General features: G+C 36.1%; 1 protein-coding gene across 1 annotated transcript in view; it reads left to right on the forward strand.

Moving 5' to 3' along the window:
• Window positions 1-9,463, forward strand: part of TEX11 (testis expressed 11) — a 178,280-nt gene extending 168,817 nt beyond the window's left edge. The window contains exons 14-15 of the mRNA XM_008567576.1: window positions 885-970; window positions 9,317-9,463. Coding sequence (XP_008565798.1) covers window positions 885-970; window positions 9,317-9,463 — 233 coding nt within the window. The remainder of the gene's footprint in view (window positions 1-884; window positions 971-9,316) is intronic.
• Window positions 9,464-22,230: the final 12,767 nt, after the last annotated feature.

Genomic DNA, 22,230 nt, shown 5'->3' on the forward strand with positions numbered 1-22,230 from the left:
AAAAAAAAAAAAAAAAAAAAAAAAAAAAAAAAGGAAACTGTCAGCTAACTAGAAAACTTGATTATACAGAATAACCCATTTTCCTAAAATTCCAGTTAGATAAAGTTTTATTGTGATATCTAATTATACACTGCTAATCTCCAAGTATTATAGAATTTTAAGTAGACACATTAAGTAGCTGTTTACTCTCATGTGAGTATTTTTAACTAAGTCATGGAACAAACTACATTTACTGACTGGTCAGAGACTCTTAGTGTTCTAATCAAGACTTTTCTGGAAATAGTTTGTGCCAAAGAGGCAGAAGAAAAGGATATATAGAATTCTACTATAGTTTAAGCTTTATCTTAATGTGCTCTAATGTATTTGAACCCTATAAACGTCTAGACCAGAAATGATCAGGCACAAGTTCCGATTTAAAGTTTTATGTGTACGTGTGGTCTTAAAGTATTTTACAAAAGGTTTAAGGTGTAATTGGCCTTTTTTTGTGAACTTGATCTGATCTATTTAGTATATAATAGTATAAACACTTCTTATTAATGATTTCTGGCATTGCTCTCTGCTCATTCACAGGAACCTTGTTAAGGCACCAGATGATGATCTAATTTGGAGCACAGAAAATAAGTTAAAAAGAGACTAAGGCTGGAAAACTATCACAGATTGATGGGAGAATTACAGTGATTCTAGCAAACCCTTATTGTATTATATAATCAATTTCGGTAGTAAACCTTAAATTGATGATGAAAACCTGTCTGAATGTGGTTGTTTTTATAGCCCCATTACTTAAAGATTATAGGTTCTGAGTATAGTTAGCACTTGCTATTTAATGTAATAGATCTAGATTCTTGTTTTCAGAGCCTGGGTCTGTTTGTTTGTTTGGTTTTTAGGTCACCAAACAGGAAGACAACTGAGAACGGAATTAGTAGGATGGCTACATGACATTCTGTGGAAAAAAGCCACCAGAAGTTTTAAGGTTTGGGAATAATCTTGTTTTCATTCTTTATATTTTTTTCTTTACTGCAAAAAATAAAACAGTGTGTTCACTATAGAAATCATACAGCACCAAATGCTTTAATAATAATTTTTCTCTGTTAAGATACCATCTATTTATTAAATATTCACATGTAGAATGATATGCGGCATTGTACAGGAGTTTAATTAAAAAATAATAAGACATGATTCCTCCCCATTGGGAGCTTACAGTCTAGGGAAATGACATCACCAATATTAAGACATAGGAATGTAATTTATTTTAACATAAGGAATGAGAAAGTCGGAGGGGTTTTACTCCTTTTAAAAAGTCATGGTGCCCAACCTATCACTTCTCAAGGCATAAAGAAATGTAAAGATTTGTAAGATCAGGATAGACCACATGTTTGGTCACAAATCAAGTCTCAACAGATTTAAAAAATTGGAATTATTCCATGTATTTTTTCATATCACAATGGATTAAAATTAGAAATCAGTAACAAATGAAACTCTGGAAACTGTACAAACACATGGAAATTAAACAACATTCTACTTAATGACATATGGGTCCAAGAAGAAATTAAACAGGAAATCAAAAAATTTCTTTAAAATAATGAAAATAATGACACATCATGCCAAAACCTGTGGGATACTGCAAAAGCAGCACTAAGGGGAAAATTTATCACATTAAATGCTCACCTCAGAAGAATGGAAAGATGGCAAACAACCCAACACTTCACCTTAAAGAACTAGAAAAACAAGAACAATCCAAACCCAAACTTAGTTGACAGAAAAAAATAATTAAGATCAGAGCAGAACTAAATGAAATAGAAACCCAAAATATGATACAAAAGATCAATGAAACAAAAAGTTGTTTTTTTGAAAAGATAAATAAAGTTGACAAACCTTTAGCAAGGTAAACTAAGAAAAGAAGAGAGAGACCCAAATAACAAAAATTAGAAATGAAAAAGGTGATATTACAACTGATACCTCAGAAATACAAGGAATCATTAGAGACTACTATAAACAACTATATGCCAACAAATTTGAAAATCTGGAGGAAATGGATAAATTTCTAGATACTACAAACTACCAAAACTGAGCTAAGAAGATATAGAAAATCTGAACAGATCAATAACAATAAACGAGATTGAAGCTGTTATCAGAAGGCTCCCAACAAAGAAAAGCTCAGGATGAGACTGGTTCACTGCAGAATTCTACCAAACCTTCAAAGAGGAACTGATACTAATTCTCTACAAACAGTTCCAAAAGATTGAAACAGGGGCCATTCTCCCAAACTAATTTTATGAGGTAAATATCACCCTGATACCCAAAACCAGACAAAGATACATCAAAAATAGAAAACTACAGGCCAATATCCTTAATGAATATAGATGCAAAAATCCTCAATAAAATACTAGGTAACAGAATACAGCAACACATACACAAAATTATACACCATGAACAAGTGGGATTCATTCCAGGGATGCGAAGTTGGTTCAACATATGCAAATCAATAAGTGTGATACACCACATCAATAAAAGCAAAGACAAACACCATATGATCATCTCTAAAAATGCTGAAAAAGCATTTGACAAAATTCATTCGTTCTTGATAAAGAGTCTCTATAAGTAAGGTACAGATGGAAAGTATCTCAACACAATTAAAGCCATATATGATAAGGCCACTGCCAATATCATTCTGAATGGGGAAGAGCTGAAAGCTTTTCCCTTAAGAAAAGGAACTAGACAAGGATGCCCACTCTCACCACTCCTTTTCAACATAGTGTTGGAAGTACTAGCCAGAGCAATCAGAGAAGAGAAAGAAATAAAGGGCATCCAGATTGGAAAAGATGAAGTCAAACTGTCCCTGTTTGTGGATGATATGATCCTATACATTGAACAACCTAAAGCCTGTACAAAAACATTCTTAGAGTTGATAAATGATTTCAGCAAAGTTGCAGGATACAAAGTCAACACACAAAAATCAGGAGCATTTCTACACTCCAACAGTGAACATGCAGAAAAAGAAATCAAGAAAGCTAGCCCATTTACAATAGCCAACAAAAAAATAAAGTACTTAGGAATAAAGTTAACCAAGGATGTGAAAAATCTCTACGAAGACAACTACAAACCACTATTGAGAGAAATTGAAGAGGACACAAGAAGATGGAAAGATATCCCATGCTCTTCAGTTGGAAGAATTTACATTGTGAAAATGTCCATATTACCCAAAGTGATCTACAGATTCAATGCAATCCCCATCAAAATTCCAATGACACTTTTCTCAGAAATGGAGAAAACTATCCACACATTTATATGGAACAACAAAAGACCATGCATAGCCAAAGCAATCCTCGGCAAGAAAAATAAAGCTAGAGGCATAACACTACCTGACTTTAAACTATATTACAAAGCTATAATATCCAAAACAGCATGGTACTGGCATAAAAACAGACACACAGGTCAATGAAATAGAACAGAGAACCCAGGAATCAACCCGTATACCTACAGCCAGCTGCTCTTTGACAAAGGCACCAAGTCTACACACTGGGGAAGAGACTGCCTCTTCAACAAATGGTGCTGGGAAAACTGGATGTTCATATGTAGGAGAACGAAATTAGACCCATAGTTCTCATCATATACCAAAATCAACTCAAAATGGATTAAAGAATTAAATATACACCCTGAAACAATAAAACTCCTTAAAGAAAACATAGGGGAAACAGTCCAGGAAGTAGGATTGGGTACAGATTTCATGAATACAGTCCCCAAAGCACAGGCAACCAAAGGAAAAATAAACAAATGGGATTATATCAAACTAAAAAGCTTCTGCACAGCCAAAGAAACAATTAACGGAGTGAAAAGACAACCAACAGAGTGGGAGGAAATATTTGCAAAATATACATCTGACAGAGAATTAATATCCAGAATATACAAAGAACTCAAGCAACTTTACAGCAAAAAAACAAGTAACCCAATTAAAAAATGGGCAAAGGAGCTGAATAGGCATTTCTCAAAGGAAGATATACAAATGGCCAACAGACAAATGAAAAAATGCTCAACATCACTCAGCATTTGGGAAATGCAAATCCAAACCACTTTGAGATACCATCTCACTCCAGTTAGGATGGCTAAGATCCAAAAGAGTGTGAATGATAAATGCTGATGAGGTTGTGGAGAAAAAGGAACTCTCATACAGTGTTGGTGGGACTACAAAATGGTGCAGCCTCTACGGAAAATGGTATGGAGGTTCCTCAAACAATTACAGATAGATCTTCCATATTACCTAGCTATTCTACTGCTGGGAATATACCCAGAGGAATAGAAATCATCATGCTGAAGGGATACCTGTACTCTAGTGTTTATTGCAGCACTGTTTACAATAGTCAAGATTTGGAACCAGCCCAAATGTCCATCATCAGTTTAGTAGATAAGGAATCTGGTATATCTGCACAGTGGAATTCTACTCTGCTATAAAAAAGAATGAAATGCTATCATTCACAGCAACATGGATGGACTTAGAGAAAATTATATTAAGTGGAACAAGTCAGGCACAGAAAGAGAAATACCACGTTCTCATTTATTTGTGGGAGCTAAAAGTAAATAAATAAACACACAAGTAAAGCATGTGGGGGGAAGAAGACACAACAATCACAATAATTTCCTTGAACTTGTTAAGACGAGTGAACAAATATGATGGGGAGAATGGAAAGAGGAAGGGGGGAAGAAGAACAGATAAAGGGTCACAAAAATCAACTATAATGTATATTGAGAAGTTGAAAAAATGGAAGAATAGAAAATAAAAAGAATTTAAAATAAAAAAATATAATCTTAAAAAAAAAGAAGTCATGGTGCATGGCTGTCTGCTTAGCTCACTTGGTTAGAGCATGGTGCTTATAACACAGGTCATAGGTTCAGATACCCTTGTCATAATACAATAAAAAGTATAGGAAGATTTTTTTTCAAAACAATCCAGGTTTCTTGCAGAAAAATTTGAAACTAAAGATACATTTTTTAAAAAATGCAAAGAATAATCATTTATAATCTGATCACTCTTAAAATTTTCATATATTTTCTTCTAATATTTGTGTACATTTGTGTATCTGTGTGTGTAAATAAAATGGAATATACTGTTAAAAAAAATTGTGGTTCATTTCCACTTCCCCTTCCAACTAATACATAGTGGCAGAGACTGGTTTATGTTCCTGCTTAAACAGCACCCCCTCCGAAAAAAACAAGACAAAATACATGGAAAAAATGGCTTTTACGACACTGAACATCAGGCAATGAAGAGAATTATCCTTAGGAGACAGGCAATAAGGTGAACACTTCAATTGTGCAGCTTTCTGCCTTGAGTTTTCAGGATATAGCACAGGAAGGGAAACTGAAGTGGAGCCTTTCAGGCATTCTGATTTGAGCAGATGGAGCTGAGAGTCTGGGGAGACCAAAGCGGCTAGAGTTCATAGGACAGAGTACCAGAGAGGAGCACACAGCACAAGGAGAGAACCCTAGTGAGCAGAGGGTCCTCCTCCAAGTGTTTAGCAGAGTACTGATCAGGATGTACATGGAACATCCTGAAGCTAGGGAGATAATCATCTAAAAATATTAGAGAGAACAGTGTCTGGCACTCATATGTGTCTAGGAATAGAGCCTATTCGTACCACTCAGACTGGAAAACATCTAATTCATGGGGCAAAGGGTAGAGAACTCAGAAGAATATTATCTCAGGAGTGGGGAATAATTAGTCCCACACTGAGCCGTGCTTCAAACCCAACTCAAAAATCACAAAAGTATAACATGAAAGGATCAAATTGATCACAAGGAACTTAATTGCTTCCCAGATCAGAGTTCAAGAATATTTATAGGAATACAAAACTGTACTGGATCTAGAAAGGTTAAGTTCACAATGTCTGGCGTCTAGTAAAAAAAATTACCAAGTATGAAAAGAGGCAGGAAAACACAACCTATAAAGAGCAGAATAAGCAATCAGTTGAAACTGACACAGAACTGGCACAGAAGGTAGAATTAACAGAGAAGGACATTAAAATAGCTCTTATAATTAAACTCTGTACATTAAGACAGTTAAGTAGAGGCATGGAAGATATAAATAGACCTAAATTAAACTTCTAGATATGAAAACCATAATGTCTAGGATGAAAAATATACTTGCTAATATTAACATTAGGTTAGACATTGTAGAAGAAAAGATTGGTGAACTTGAAGTCATAGAAAAGCTATCTAAAATGAAACACAGAAACAACTTTAAAAATTAAAAGAGCATCAGTGTGATAGATAGACAACTTCACGTGGCTTAATATATGGGTAATTGGAATTCCCAAATCAGGAGGGAAAGAATAAATATTTGAAGAAATAATGCTTAAAAACCTTCAAAACAATTAAAACTCTAAACCCACAGATTCAAGAATTTTAGCAAACCCCAAACATAAGAAACACAAGAAAATGACACTGAGGCACATAGTAATCAAGTTGCTCAAAACTAATGATAAAGAGTATATTTTAAAAGCAACCAGAAAAAAATGACACCCTGCACTCACAGGAATAAATTAAGGAGAACATCAGAATTTTGTTGTTGTTTGTGTCTGGCTGGTATGGGGGATCCAAAAACATCAGATTTCTTTTTGGAAGCAATGCAAGCAAGAACTCAGTGGAGCAATATCTTCAAAATAATGAAAGAGAGCAATGGAACAGAATAGAGGACCCAGAAATCAACCCAGGTACTTACAGCCAACTGATCTTTGACGAAGGCACCAAGAACATACATTGGGGAAAGGACAGCCTCTTCAGTAAATGATGCTGGGATAACTGGATATCCATGTGTAGGAGAATGAAACTAGACCCATACCTCTCACCATATACCCAAATCAACTCAAAATGGATTAAAAAGTTAAGTATAAGACCTGAAATTATAAAACTCCTAGAAGAAAACATAGGGGAAACACTTCAAGAAGTAGGACTGGGCAAAGACTTTGTGAATAAGACCCCAAAAGCACAAGCAGTGAAAGAATAAATAAATGGGGTTATATCAAACTAAAAATCTTCTGCACAGCAAAGAAAATACTCAACAGAGTGAAATGACAGTCTACAGAATGGGAGAAATTATTTGTAAAATAAGAAAAAATGCTCATCAGCATCAGTAATCATCAGTGAAATGCAAATCAGAACCACACTGAGATATCATCTCACTCCAGTTAGACTGGTTTTATCAAAAAGACTGAGAACAACAAATTCTGGTGAGGATGTGGGGAAAAGGGAACTCTTGTACACTGTTGGTGGGACTATAAACTAGTATAGCCATTATGGAAAACAGTATGGAGGTTTCTAGAACAACTATAGATAGAACTACCATATGATCCAGCAAACTTGCTGCTGGGTGTATACCCAAAGGAATGGAAATCATCATGTCAGAGGGATACCTGCACTCCCATGTTCGTTGCAGCTCTATTTACAATAGTCAAGATATGGAACCAACCTAAATGTCCATCAGTGGATGACTGGATAAGGAAAATGCAGTGTATATACACAATGGAATACTATTTGGCCATAGAAAAAGAACAAAATTCTGCCATTTACAACAACATGGATGAGCCTGGAAGATGTTATGTTAAGTGAAACCAGCTGAGCACAGAAAAATAAACATGGCATGTTTTCATTCATATGTGGAAGCTAAAAAAGTTGATTTCATAAAAGTAGAGTAGAATAATGGTTATTAGAGTCTGGGAAGAGTTAGGGGTCATGGGGAAAGGAAGTGGTTGGTTAATGGACACAAAATTACAGTTAGATAGGAGGACTAATTTCTAGTGACCTACAGCACACATTCTCTACATGAACCACATATGATTATTATATATCAATTTAAAAAAAGAAAATATGTGTGGCTTTTTGTATGTCAATTGTTATTCAGTAAAGGTGTTTTCAAAAAAGTTGTGGTAGGTGTTGTAGGAGAGAGTTAGAGGTGAAGAGAAAAGAGAGGAGAAATAAAGGGAACAAAGCTTAAGAAACAAAAGAATTAGATCCAAGACAAGGAAGGAAAATACCTTATAGGAGCATATAGAGACCTAGGGTTTGTGGCTCGGTGCAGCAAAATAGAATAGTATTCTTGTTCTCTTTTATTTATTTGTTTACTGAACAGTTGAAAAACTACTCAATTCCATTTCTCCTATTGATTCTTTTTCTTTTCCCTCATTTTGCAGTCTTGTTGAATGATTTTTTTTTTAACTTCCACTTCCAATCCTGGAAAAGAATGTAATCTTAAGAAAAACAAAAAGAATGTAATCTTATTTCTAAATTGTCAAAAGCAGGGTTTTGCCTACTTAGTACAGTTGTTTCTAGTTGAAGAGAGCATTTTATTTCTTGAAGGTCCTGATGACTCCTGTTATTAATTGAAAAATATGAAGCTTCTCAATGTAGCACAAGGGACTCATTTACATTACCTTGGTATTTATAAACAATCTAAATTTTCTTAGAATTAGCCTTGATAGTTTTTTTAATCTACCAGATTTTTTCTAAAAGCTTCTTACCATTGAAAAATTTAAAGTGACCCATAAGAAAAATATGTTTTTGTACAAAAATGTAGCAGCATTAATTATAATAGTGAAAACCCCAGAAATTCATTAAATGTCTAACATTAAGAAAATGAGAAAATCATTTTATATATATATATTTTTTAATTAAATTAAATTAAAATTTTTTTGGAAGCTGGCTGGTAGGGGATCTGAACCTGTAACCTTGGTGTTATAAGGCTGTGCTCTAATCAGTTAAGCTAACCGGCCAGCCCTAATCATGATATATTAATTTGATTAAATGTTATATATACCTTAACACTGATAACTACATAGCAACATAGATTAATATGTGCAAATCAAAATTAAATGAATAGAATATTAAATTCTATATACACTTTGATTATAATTATGCAAATATACAAAAAGATAAAGTTAATATGGAACATAAAAAAATGAAAATACCTGTAGTGTGGTGAATTATGGGTGTTCTCTTTAAAAATTTTTATCATTGTTGTTTTAATAGCTTTTAAAATGGATTTTGAGTTTTCTGGGTTGTTCACCATCCTTTTAGACTCTATTCCATGAGTGAAATTTCTAATGTGTAGGAAAAAGAGAGGATATTGATTACCACTTTATCTAAAACTTATACTGATCAAGACTGATAATAAAATGCACTAGAATGCAATAAAAAAAGGTTATGTGTTTTGGTTGCCTAAAAAAGAAACCAATACCAGCTCTTGTTTGTTTCTAGAGGTGACTTGGGAAAGATTAGGGTCAAATGTAGAGATATCTCTGTGATTTTGTTGTTTCTTTTTAAACTTTAGGTACAGAATTATGCTGATGCCCTACACTGGTACTGTTATTCTCTGAGGTATTATTCATTTGATCAGACGGATCTGGACTTGGCCAAGCTGCAGAGGAACATAGCTTCCTGTTACCTGCATTTGAAACAACTTGATAAGGTCCTTTGATTTATATATTTTTCAGAGAGGCAGCAAATGTTCTTATGTGCAGTGGCAGAGAGATAGATGCATTATTGTGACTTTTTGGCTGTTAGTTTAGGATGTCTGAGAGTTCCTTCACACAGAACAAAGTCAAATTGACATTTTATTGATTTGTGCACTGTAAACATTGAGTGGGACTTCCCAAAGGGAGAGAGAATTTGGAAGGTCATTAATTCCATTACTTACTGTTTATTTTTGTATCGTATTCTGAAACGTAATATATCATTGGAACTCCTGAACAAAGTTATCTGCTATTAACCATCTGCAATATTGTCCTTTGAAGCAAACTAATTTTTTTTTTTCTTTTTGTCTTTTTTACTGACTGGTAACGGGATCGCAACCCTCGGTGTTGCGCCCGTACCGGGGACCGGCAATGGGATCGCAACCCTCGGTGTTGCGCCCGCACCACGCTCAGCCAGTGAGCGGGAACCGGTCTCCACATGGGATCCAAACCTACGGCGGGAGCACCGCCGTGCTCCCAAGCGGCGCACTCTCCAGTGCGCCACCGGGCCGGCCCAAAGCAAACTAAATTTTAAGGCACACATTTTTGTCAAGGATTCATTGAGAGCAAATACTTGGATGAAGTGTCCATTCTTTCACTTTCTTGGTTCTATCTCTTGGCTTTCCAAACACTCTAGAAAATGTTTAGCAACTGATTTCTCATCAGGACAAAATTCTAAAAGGTAAAAGAGATGTTAAATATAGAGCCATTCATATAACCCAAAACAATTGGGACATTTCTTCCTTTGGGTATCATATAGTATGCACATAATGGGGAATATTGGCTCTTGGAAGGATGAAAAAACTAGAAGGTTAGGTGTGGATCCAAATGATATATAAAGGTTTTGTTGCCATTCAAGTTTTAATAACAGGTTTAGGGGGAAATACGTAATTTAAGGGCAGGGATTCTAGACACTCTCTTTGAAAGTTTGTATATCTTTGAAGGTTTGTTTATCTAGCTAAATACTTTAGATTTTCTTTGAAAAGAATATTTGCTATTTAGTTTATGTGTTATAAAGTCATAGTCCTGGAAGAGAAGTTGAAATGTTACTTAATTCATGTTTCTGCACAGGCTAGCATTTAACTGTTTCAGAAGATAGTTGCCTACTGTTTACTTTAAGACCTGAAAAGAAGATGATCACACAGATTTTGTTACCTAATTCATTGTATTTCTGCACAGGATGGTATTAACTATTTCAGAAAGGTAGTTGCCTACTGTTTACTTAAAGACTTGTAAAGAAGGTGATCCCATAGATTTGGAACTTCCATGATTTATGACATGGTGGGTCAGTCAGATTGGGAAAGACCTGAACCTGGAAATAGACATGCCAGTTGGGGAATGGATGCATCTGTAGGCAAAGGAGGATATCTAATCAGTTAGTCAAGGTAGAAAGGAAGAATACAGTACCCGACACTGTGCTAGACTCTGAGGTTATAGAGATAAACAAGGCATAGTTGCCTTTAACTCAGCCAAGCAGCTGGCATCAGGGTATCCTAATGGGCAGATAACTAGAGCACAGAGCATGCCGATGAGGGAAATCTAAGTGTTGAAAATATTCCATAAGTGAGGCGCACATGTAGTTGGCATCACATAAGCATATCAGCAGGGAACAGGGCCTCAACCACAGAGATCTGTCTTTTTTTTTTTTTTTTTTTTAAAAAGATGACCGGTAAGGGGATCTTAACCCTTGACTTGGTGTTGTCAGCACCACGCTCACCAAGTGAGCAACCGGCCATCAATATATGGGATCCGAACCCGTGGCCTTGGTGTTATCAGCACCACACTCTCCCGAGTGAGCCACAGGCCGGCCCAACCACAGAGATCTGGAGTCAGAGGCAGTACTCAAATCTTTGAGGAATGGAGGTGTGTGTAGGCAGACTAGAAAGAGCAAGGTAGGGCTCCAAACATAAAGGGACTGGGATATGAGACTATTTTAAAGAGCAGAACCCCTTTAGGGAGCCAGACTGGGATGCAGTTACCAGAAGAAGAATGTAAGTTGACTGGATACAGTCTCCCCAGACTTGAGACAGTGCTTCTTTAATCTCCTCTAATGTCAACTTTGATCCTAGAGCCTGTAATTGGGAGTTCAAATGTTTTAGTAGTCAGGAGGGGAAGAACAGAAGAGCAGGAAACCAGGAACATTTTGATAGCATGTACTTAATGTGTAACCGTATCATTTAAGGCCAGATTGGTGGTGAAGCCAAAGGTTATTTTGAATATGTTCCAGGTAACCTCGTTGATTACTCTTACTGTATTTCTCCATTTCATCTTCCTTTCTTAAATTTAGCAGACATCGATTGGATACCTTCCATATGCAAAGAATACCCTCCTATTCACTAGGACAGGTAGAAAGGTGAAAAAGTACATAATCCATCATATTTTTACTATTGCCACCTTGCCATTGTCTAACCTTTGTTCATTTTCGTTGTCTGCTTTTTTCACTCCTTCCCTTGAGCTCCTTGAGTATTGTAGGGAAAATTTATGAAACCATGTTTATTGGGTCTGGTAAAATTTCATGTTTTTTTAGCTAGGCAATCAATAATACTGACTCTTGTTGATTTTCTATCATATTCCCTACAATGGTGATTCCAAAACATTTTTTCTGTCCTTAACCCCAATGCCCTCTCCTTTGTTTTAGTAAAAGACCTTATTGTGTAATTTGGTGAGCTTTTGGCCACTGATATGAACTTCATCAGTTTCTTTCTTCTTCACCCATTTTTTTTCTCCCTTATCTCTGAGAAAGAAAGAACTTTCTCTGGGGACATTACTCTAAATATCTCAACCCTTGCTCTTTTATCTTTCTCTACTGTTTCTTTCCTCTGTCATTACAATTATTCTGAGGTCTCTTTTATCCAAAAATCTTCCTTCAACCTTGTCATCCTCCTCAAACTTCAGTTCTCTCTATGACTGTCCTTTCTTCACCAAATTCTTTAACCCAAAAGTACTTTCTATATTTTTTCAGTATTCATTCATTCAAAAAAATTTTATTGATTGTCTACTACAGGTTAAGTACTATTCTAGGCAGTAGGGATATAGTAATGAACAAAATAGACAAAAACTCCTGCCCCCATGGAGTATATTCTACTAAGAGAGACAGACAGTAAAAAGATAAATAAGTATTATGGTATATTACAGGGGTTGGCCAATTTTCTGTAAAGAATCACAATAAATATTTTAGATTTTGCAGGCCATACAGTCTCTGTTGCAGTTACTCAACTCTGCTGCTGTACCATGAAAGCAGCCATAGACAATATGTAAACAAATGGACATGACCGTGTTCCAATAAAATTTATATTTAGGAATACTGAAATTTGAATTTCATATAATTTTCATGTGTCGTCAAATATTATTCTTCTTTTGATTTATTTCAACCATTTAAATGTAAACCATTTTTAGCTTGTGGACTGTACAGAAACAGATGGTGGGCCAGATTTTGCCCAAAGGTTATAGTTTGTTGACGCCTGTTATTAAATAGCATTAAGTGCTAAGGAGAAAACTAAGTAGGGAAAGGTGATATTAAATGTTTTAGTGAAGGAATGAATGGTTGAAATTTTAGATAGCATGATCAGGGAAGGCCTCACTGAGAAGGTAATTTTTTAAGTAGAGAACTGAGGAAAAAAGCATTCCAGACAGAGGGAACAGCAACTGCAAAGTCCCTGGGGTATTTGAAGAATGGCAAAGATACCACTGTGGTTGGAGCAAAGGGCAGATTAGGGAAGGTAAGAGACATGATCAGGAAAGTAGTAGAAAAATGTAAGAAAGACATTGTAGTTCGTAGTAAAGATTTATGCTATTAACTCTAAGTGAAATGGGGAGCTACTGGAGTGTTTTAAGCAGAGGAGTGACATGGTCTGACTTCCATTTTGATAGGGTCACTCTGGCTGCTGTGTTGAATCAACTGGGGTAAAAGGGTGGAAGCAGGGAGACCAATTAGGAGGTCATTGAAGTAATCCAGGCAAGAGAAGATGGTGGTGTGGACCAGGGTAGAGGCAGTGCGGGTGGTGAGAAGTGGTCAGATTCTGGAGAGATTATAAAAGTGAAGCTGACAGGATTCTCTGATATACCAGATAAAGGATAGGAGAGAAAGAAGAGACAAGGATGACATTGTTTTTGCCCTCGCTACCTAGTCCCCTCTTGATGATGTTTGCATCTGTAATGCCATAAACTGCTCTTTTGAAAATCACTAGTGACTTTCTAACCATCTTAATGATCTTTTCTCAGTCCTTCTTGTCCTGTGATTCTCTGCAGCACAAAACAGTATAACACTGTCAACCATTTATTTTTTCTGGAAACATTCTCTTTGGTTTTTGTGACACCTACTATTAATCCTAATGCTCTGTTTCTTTTCTATTTTTGTTACTGGCTAGTCCTCCTCTTTTCACCAAATAAATGTTGGATATGGGCAGATACCATGTTTATCTTTTCATCATTGTATCCCTAGTCCCACAATGATTCTTGGTACATGGTAAGTTTTCAATAAACATTTGTTGAATGAATTAATTCTCTGGCCTCTTCTTTTATTTCTTGTATACACTCTCCCCTCAATAATCCAACTACTGTTTTCTGTCGCTAGCTCTGAACTCTCTCATAGCTCAGATCCACTTTTCTATGGCTTTTGGGTATATCCAGCTAAGACTGTATTCAATCATGTGTCAAGTCTGGTCTATTCTACCTCTGCAATTTTTTTTGCTAGATGTCTCCTTTTCCATCTTCACCTCACTACACTAGTCCAAGCCCCCATTACTTCTAAGACTATTGAAATAGTCTTCTGATTGTTGTCTCTTGCTCGATAATCTTCAGTGGATCCCTGTTAAATGACAACCAAATTTCTTAGCACGTAAGGCTCTTCATAATCTATAAATAAATTAATCCTATTTTATTTCCTTCACTTATATACAATGTTTGTCCTCAGCTGGAGTACCTGCTGCTTTCTAACCATGATCTATGCTTTTCTATTTCAGTACCCTTTTTCATGCTTCTGCATTGCAAATTACCTCTTCCATGCATCTCTGTTCTTTAAAGTTACTTTTTTCAAAGCCTAACTATTAATGACAGTCTTAGCTTCCTAAGGAAATTTCCTTGTCTTGCCGTTCCTCCAAGATTTTGTAGCACTTTTGTTTATTCCCTATGTACTTATGTTCTGCCTTATATTCTAGTTATTTGTATACCTGTCCTAGCCCCCTATTAGACTGCTACATCTTTGAGGATAGAGGCCATATCTTATCTATATTTGCCATAGTGTTTAGCATAGTACCTAATGCATAGTAGGTGCTCACTACATTAAAAACAGTAATAGACTCAATAAATACCTGTCAGCCTATATCCTCTGATATAGGAATTCCATTTGCTCATGCTATTTCTGTCTTTGCTACTCTGCATGATTGGAAATTAATAGTGATCAACATCTATGAATGCCTTTTGGATATCAGAACTGAATGAGATTATATTATTAAAAATCACTCCATTATTACTCTCTCCAGCTCAGCTCCTTTCCCTTTGGGAGGAGGAAACACATTTTATTAGATTTTGCTTTAAAATGAAATATTGAATCATAGGTCAGAAGTTAATTCAGATGGGTCAAAGGAGTTGGGGAAGATTCCTCTGAACTTTTAGTAGATTAGGTTACAGATTCATTAACTCACACATTTGGCAACATTGCTTTGAGACAACAATGCTAATTATAGGTAATTTCTTTGGTTTGTTTTCTAAGTTGTATAAATACAAAATTTTAAATTGCCATTATCCATTGAGGTATTTCTGGTACTTAGCATGAGACTCTATTAAACAATGTAATTTCATAGATGTCAATTCTCCATGGGGGAGTTTATAGTGCCTTAAGGCCAGTATCCTAATTTTGTATGTTATTTTCGAGGATTTTTAAGTATTTGATTTGTGCAAGTCATAGGTTGAATAGACTTAAGCAGGAGGGAAATGAGCTTGGATTCTAAGTTTAGAAGCAATTTATCACACCTTGATATAATGGGATTTTGCTACAAACTGTAATAAAACCTCAATGTTAGTTGACAGGTGGATAATGGATTGTTTCTGCGAAAGTCTGTGTAAGTTAATGGTAATGCACAACTGGGTACTCTTTAACTCAGCACAGAAATCCCATCCTCAGCTTGCAACTGCAGTTTAGGTACATGAGTGTCATTAGTACTACTACAGATTGATAAAACTAGGCTGGCTGGTTAGTGTGTGGTGTAACACCAAGGTCAAGGGTTGAGATCCCTGTACTGGCAAGCCACAAAAAAAAAAAAAAAAAAAAAAAAAAAAAGACAATCTCAAGCACAATCTCAAACCACAGAGTGGCTGTAAGATTTACAACAGCCACAAAGATGCGACTGTTTATAGAATATTTATATGACCTAAAATGAAAGCAACCATGTTTCATGTGCTGGTTATATATTGTTTCTGTTTAACTATATAGAGTTCTGAAAATCATGCCCTTCGTTTACAGGACTGAAAATGAGCTTGTAATCAGCAGATGGATACTAGTGATGTTCACTAGATGGCACTGTGGTCTCTGTTTGTACTAAGTCAATTTGTCATTGATTTTTAAGTTATTTTGTAATGCTTAGATAGATACAGCCTTTCCCACAAATACATTTATATGGGTGTAAAAGAAAATACTTAAGGAAACATGAGATGAAGGTCAATTGTGGCTCATTTGATACAGCTATAGTGTAAAAGTACCCTAACTGAGGTTTCAAGTCAAGTCAACAAATATTTATTGAATGCCTAATCTCTCTGGTAGAGAATAAGTAAAAGATATGATACGTTCTATAGGTGAGCTTAAAATGTTAATGTGGAGGCAAGATATGCATCTATGAAATAATTAGAAAGTGATAAAATGCAGTGTGCAATTAAGTGTCAAATTGTGTGGCATATACCATATAAATGTAGAATAGTAATATGTAGATGAAGGCTTTTTGTGAATATTGATTAATATATATATGAGATGAAGCTGAAAAGAATTACTGATATGTTAGAAGACAGAGTCAGATCTGAAGGGACCTTAATTAGGCTAAAATGATGAGCACATTCATTCTAACAAGATGAAGACAAACAGGGAACAGCAAAACATCCTACTGTACATGAACAGAATAGATGAAATGTGGCTTTAACAGCAGCACATGTGAAGTACTTGGGCCTTTTTGTTGATTGTAAGCTCAACATAAGCCAATAATACTAGAAAGTTCATTCAAATTGGATTGAATCAATATAAAGATAATGTATAGAAGGAGAAAAGTGGCTATTACCCTCTATTCTGCTGTAGTGAGAGCAAATCTGAAGTATTGTGTTGGACTGAGGGCAGCACTTTTGAAGGAAGATATTGAGAAATTCTAATGTGCCAAGAGGAAGGCACTGAGGATGGTGAGAGCACTAAAAACCATCTTACTTGAAGAATAATTAAAGGAAGTATGGATGTTAAATTTGAAAAGGGAAGATCAGGAGGAATATGACAGCTTTCTTCTAATATTTCAATAGATGTCAGGGAGTAAAAGAATTAAATTTATTCCATGTTTGTTTCCATGGGTGAGACCAACAAGGAGTGAGATTTTGGGTCATCATAAAGAAACCCTTTCTGGACAAGTCTCCTCAATAAATGGTATTGGGGGGCCGGCCCAGTGGCGCACTGCTACAGTGCGCTGCTTGGGAAGCGCGGTGGCGCTCCCGCCGAGGGTTCGGATCCCACATACAGACTGGCTGCTCACTGGCTGAGCGAGGTGCGGGAGCAACACCGAGGGTTGCGATCCCGTTGCCGGTCCCGGTCCGGTACGGGCACGACACTGAGGGTTGCGATCCGTTGCCAGTCACGAAAAAAGACAAAAAGGAAAAAAAAAATGGTATTGGGATAATTGGACATCCATATGCAGAAGAATGAAACTAGACCCTTATCTCTCACTGTATACCAAAATCAACTCAAAATGGATTAAAGACCTAAATGTAAGACCTGGAACTATGAAGCTACTAGAAAAAGACATCAGGGAAACTATACAAGACATTGGTCTGGACAAAGATCTTTTAGGTAAGACCCCAAAAGCACAGGCAACAAAAGCAAAAATGGACAAATGTGATTTTATCAAACTAAAAAGCTTCTGCACAGCAAAGGGAACAATCGACAGAGTGAAGAGACAACGTACAGAATGGGACAAAATATTTGCAAACTATCCATCTGACAAGGAATTAATAACCAGAATACACAAAGAACTAAAGCAACTCAACAGCGAAAAGCCAGACAATCTGATTAAAAAATGGGCAAAGGATTTGAATAGACATTCATCAAAAGAAGACATACAAATGGCCAACAGACATGAAAAATGTTCAATATCACTAATCACCAGGAAAATGCAAATCAAAACCACAGTGAGATATCTCAACCCAGTTAAAATGGCTATTGTCAAAAAGACAAAAAATACACTTGAGAGAGCTAGTGCTGGTAACACAAAGGTCAAGTGTTCAGATCCCTATACCTGCCAGCCGCCAAAAAAAATAAAGACAAGAAAATAACAAATGGGAAAGGTAGGGAGAGAGGGGGAATGAAGAAATATTGGTTAATGGGTTAATGGGTTCAAGAATACAATTAGATAGAAGGAATATTAAACATTGTATACATGTATCAAATTATCAATTGCACCCCATAAATATGTACAATTATTATATATCAATAAAATTAAAAACTTAAAAAAAATAAAATAAATTTGCTGTAAAATTTTTGAAAAAGGAAATCTTTTCTAATGATTAAACCTCTCCAAAAACTGAAATGGATTTTCTTAAGATATAGTGAATTCCCTGTCCTTGAAGATATTTCAGTACATGTTGTAGAGGAGATTCAAGCATCAGTAAGATTATTTTTTTAGTTCTCTAGAAGGAGTTTTTGACTAAGAGAACTTTGAGGTCTCTTCTAAATATATTCTACTATATGTGTATAATCTGATAAAATCTATTATAGTCAAAGAAGATTTTGTAGAAGACTAAGTTCATGGATCATTGAATTTTAGAACTAAAGGGACCCTTATAAATCATTACTAATTTATTTTAGAAATAACTTTATTGAAATATAACATACAAAACAACCACTCATTTTAACATACATTTAGATGACTTGGACAAATTTATACCCCAGTGTTTCCACTACCACAGTCTAGATATAGAATACTTCCATTACCCCCAAAAATTCCCTTGTGCTCCTTCCTGTTACTGACAGACCAGGCTCTGCTTGCCTTCTCGCATTAAACAAATGACTCAACAATCCAGAAGTTGGTACAAAGATTGGAAGGTTTATTTAGATAACTGGCATCTGGGGGATGACCAGGCTAAAATCATCCCAACTTCTGATGCCTGTTCTGGGGTTTATAAAGGGGAAGAGGTGGGAAAATGAGGTAAGGTTCTTTGTTCTGAAGAAAAGGGGGGAGTGTGGGAGCAGCAGATGGCTTGAGTTAGATGTCAGGGTCCCATGATATATTGGGAACTTCAGCATCACAGGGTCTGTGGTCAGCTTCAAGTCCTTGATGCTACCTTGGGGTCGGAGTCCTTATCTCCTAAGGAGAGCTCAAGGATAATAACCTTAGTCAAACATAAAAATACCTGACTTGTATTTCTAATTAACGTGGATGCAGTTTTCCTCTAAGAGGGGGAGTTTATAATCAGCTAGGTTGTCTTGCCTCTCTCTTATATCTCCTCTTGTTTGCAGCTGTTAGAGAGGTAGGAAAAACAAGAAACTTAGTTTCAGTCCTTAATTGTAGGTGCACAACCTCTGAAGTAAATCAACATAAGAGGGGGTGATTTAATCTCTGGCAGTCTCTCAATTCTTCTGCTAACCTCAAGGAATTGATGATTATCAGGTTCCCAAGTTAAGGGCTGACTGAAATGTTTTGCTTGGTCTTAGTTAACCCAAAGATGGTTGTTTTTCTGGCTAAGGTCTCTTTCATTCCCAGTCAGTCCCCACCTCCACTCCCAGCCCCAGGCAATGACTGATATGTTTTCTTTCAGTACAGGTTAGATTTGTCTTTCTTAGAGCTTCATATAAATGAAATCATGCAGTATATACTTTATTATTTTCTTTTTTCCTTTTTGTCTTTTTTCGTGACTGGCAACGGATCGCAACCCTCAGTGTCGCGCCCGTACCGGACCGGGACCGGCAACGGGATTGCACCCCTCGCTGTTGCACCCACCCCGCGCTCAGCCAGTGAGCAGCCGGTCTGTATGTGGGATCCGAACCCTCGGTGGGAGCGCCGCCACGCTCCCAAGCGGCGCACTGTAGCAGTGCGCCACCGGGCCGGCCCTATACTTTATTTTTTATGGTATGGCTTCTTTCACTCAATATAACATTTAAGAGAATCACCCATATTGTGTGTATATCAAAAGTTTGTTCCTTCTTATTGCTGAGTAGTATTTCATTGTGTGGATATACCACAATTTATTTATCCATTCATTTGTTGATGAATATTTTGGTTGTTAACAGTTTGAGGCTATTATGAATAAAGCCACTGTGAACATTCAAGTACAAGTCTTTGTGTGGATATTTGTTTTGATTTCTCTTTAGGAAATACCTAGAAGCAGAATTGTTGGGCCATATAGTAAGAGTTTTTTAAGTTTTTTAAGTTCATGAGAAACATTTGAACTGTTTTCCTTTTTTTTTGTCTTTTTCGTGACCGGTAAGGGGATCGCAACCCTTGGTGTGGTGTCGCCTGCACTGTGCTCAGCCAGTGAGCACACCGGCCATTTCTATATAGGATCCGAACCCGTGGCGGGAGCGTCGCTGAGCTCCCAACGCCGCACTCTCCCGAGTGTGCCACGGGGCCTGCCCTTTCAAACTGTTTTCCAAAGCAATTGTACCATTTTACATTCCTGCCAGCAATGGAGGAGTGCTAGTTCATTCACATCCTTGTCAACATATGGTGTTTTCAATCTTTTTATTTTATTTTACTTATTATTTATTTTTGGTAGCTGGCTGATACCAGGACAATCTAAGTATGTTGGGGGTTTTAATTTAATACAGTCAAATTTATTGTATTTTTCTTTTGTGGATTATGCTTATTATGTTTTATCTAAGAAATCTTTGCCTACCTCAAGATGACAAAAAAATATTTTCTATGCTTTCGTTTAGAAATTTTTTTATAGTTTTAGCTTTTATGTTTAAGTTTGTGGTCCATCTTAAGTTAATTTGTGTGTGTGATAGAGATCAAGGTTCATTTTTATATAGATATAGATATAGATATATATAGATATCATGTTAGATATAGATATCATGTTGTACTAGCACCAGTATTGAAAGACTATCCTTCCACTATTTGAATTACCTTTGCACTTTTGTCAAAAATCAATTGATCATAAATGTTTGGATCCGTTTCTGGATTGTATTCTATTCCATTGATTCTATGTATCTATCCTTATGCTAATACCTCACTCTCTTGATTATTGTAGTTCTATAGTAAGTCTTAAAATCAAGCTGTGTAAATCGTCGACTTGGTTCGTTTTTCAGAATCATTTTTGCTATTCGGGTTCTTTATTTTTCCATATACATTGTAAAATCAGCTTGTCAATTTCTACAAAAATGCCTGTTGGAATTTTGATTGGGATTGCATTGATATAGATCAATTTGGGAACAGTTAACATCCTAAAGTATTGTGTTCCAGTCCATTAATACAACATAGCTCTCTATTTATTTAGGTCTAGTTTAATTTCTTTCATCAGTATTTTGTAGTTTTCAGCATAAAAATCTTGCACATATTTTGTTAGCTTTATCCCAAAGAATTCATGTTTTTGATGATACTGCAAATGGTCTTGCTTTATTAATTTCAATTTCCAATTGCTCATTGTTAGCATGTAGAAATACAATTGGTTTTTTTAATTTGTAAAAGTTGATTCTTCCAATCCAAGAGCATGGGATATCTTTCCATCTTCTTGTATCCTCCCTAATTTGTCTCAGCAGTGGTTTGTAGTTCTCATTATAGAGATTTTTCACATCCTTGGTTACCTCAATGCTATACACTGGGGAAGAGACTGCCTCTTCAGCAAATGGTGCTGGGAGACCTGGATATCAATAGGCAGGAAAACGAAACTAGACCCATACCTTTCACCATACGCTAAAGTCAACCCAAAATGGATTAAAGAATTAAAAATACACCCTGAAACAATAAAACTTCTTAAAGAAAACATAAGAGAAACACTTCAAGAAGTAGGACTGGACACAGACTTCATAAATATGACCCCCAAAGCACAGGCAACCAAAGGAAAAATAAACAAATGGGATTATATCAAACTAAAAAGCTTCTGCACAGCAAAAGAAACAATTAACAGAGTTGAAAGACAACCAACAGAGTGGGAGGAAATATTTGCAAGATATACATCTGACAAAGGATTAATATCCAGAATATGCAAGGAACTGAAACAACTTTACAAGAAAAAAACAAGCAAAAAGAGCTAAGTAGGCATTTCTCTAAGGAAGATATGTGAATGGCCAACAGACACATGAAAAAATGCTCAACATCACTCAGCATTCGGGAAATGCAAATCAAAACCACACTGAGATACCATCTCACCCTAGTTAGGATGGCTAATATCCAAAAGACTCTGAACAATAAATGCTGGGAGGTTGCGGAGAAAAAGGAACTCTCATACATTGTTGGTGGGAAAGCATAATGGTGCAACCCCTATGGAAAAAGGTATGGAGGTTCCTCAAACAATTGCAGATAGAGCTACCATATGACCCAGCTATTCCACTGCT

Source organism: Galeopterus variegatus, unplaced genomic scaffold (assembly GCF_000696425.1).
Source record: "Galeopterus variegatus unplaced genomic scaffold, G_variegatus-3.0.2 Scaffold331, whole genome shotgun sequence".
NCBI lineage: Eukaryota > Metazoa > Chordata > Mammalia > Dermoptera > Cynocephalidae > Galeopterus > Galeopterus variegatus.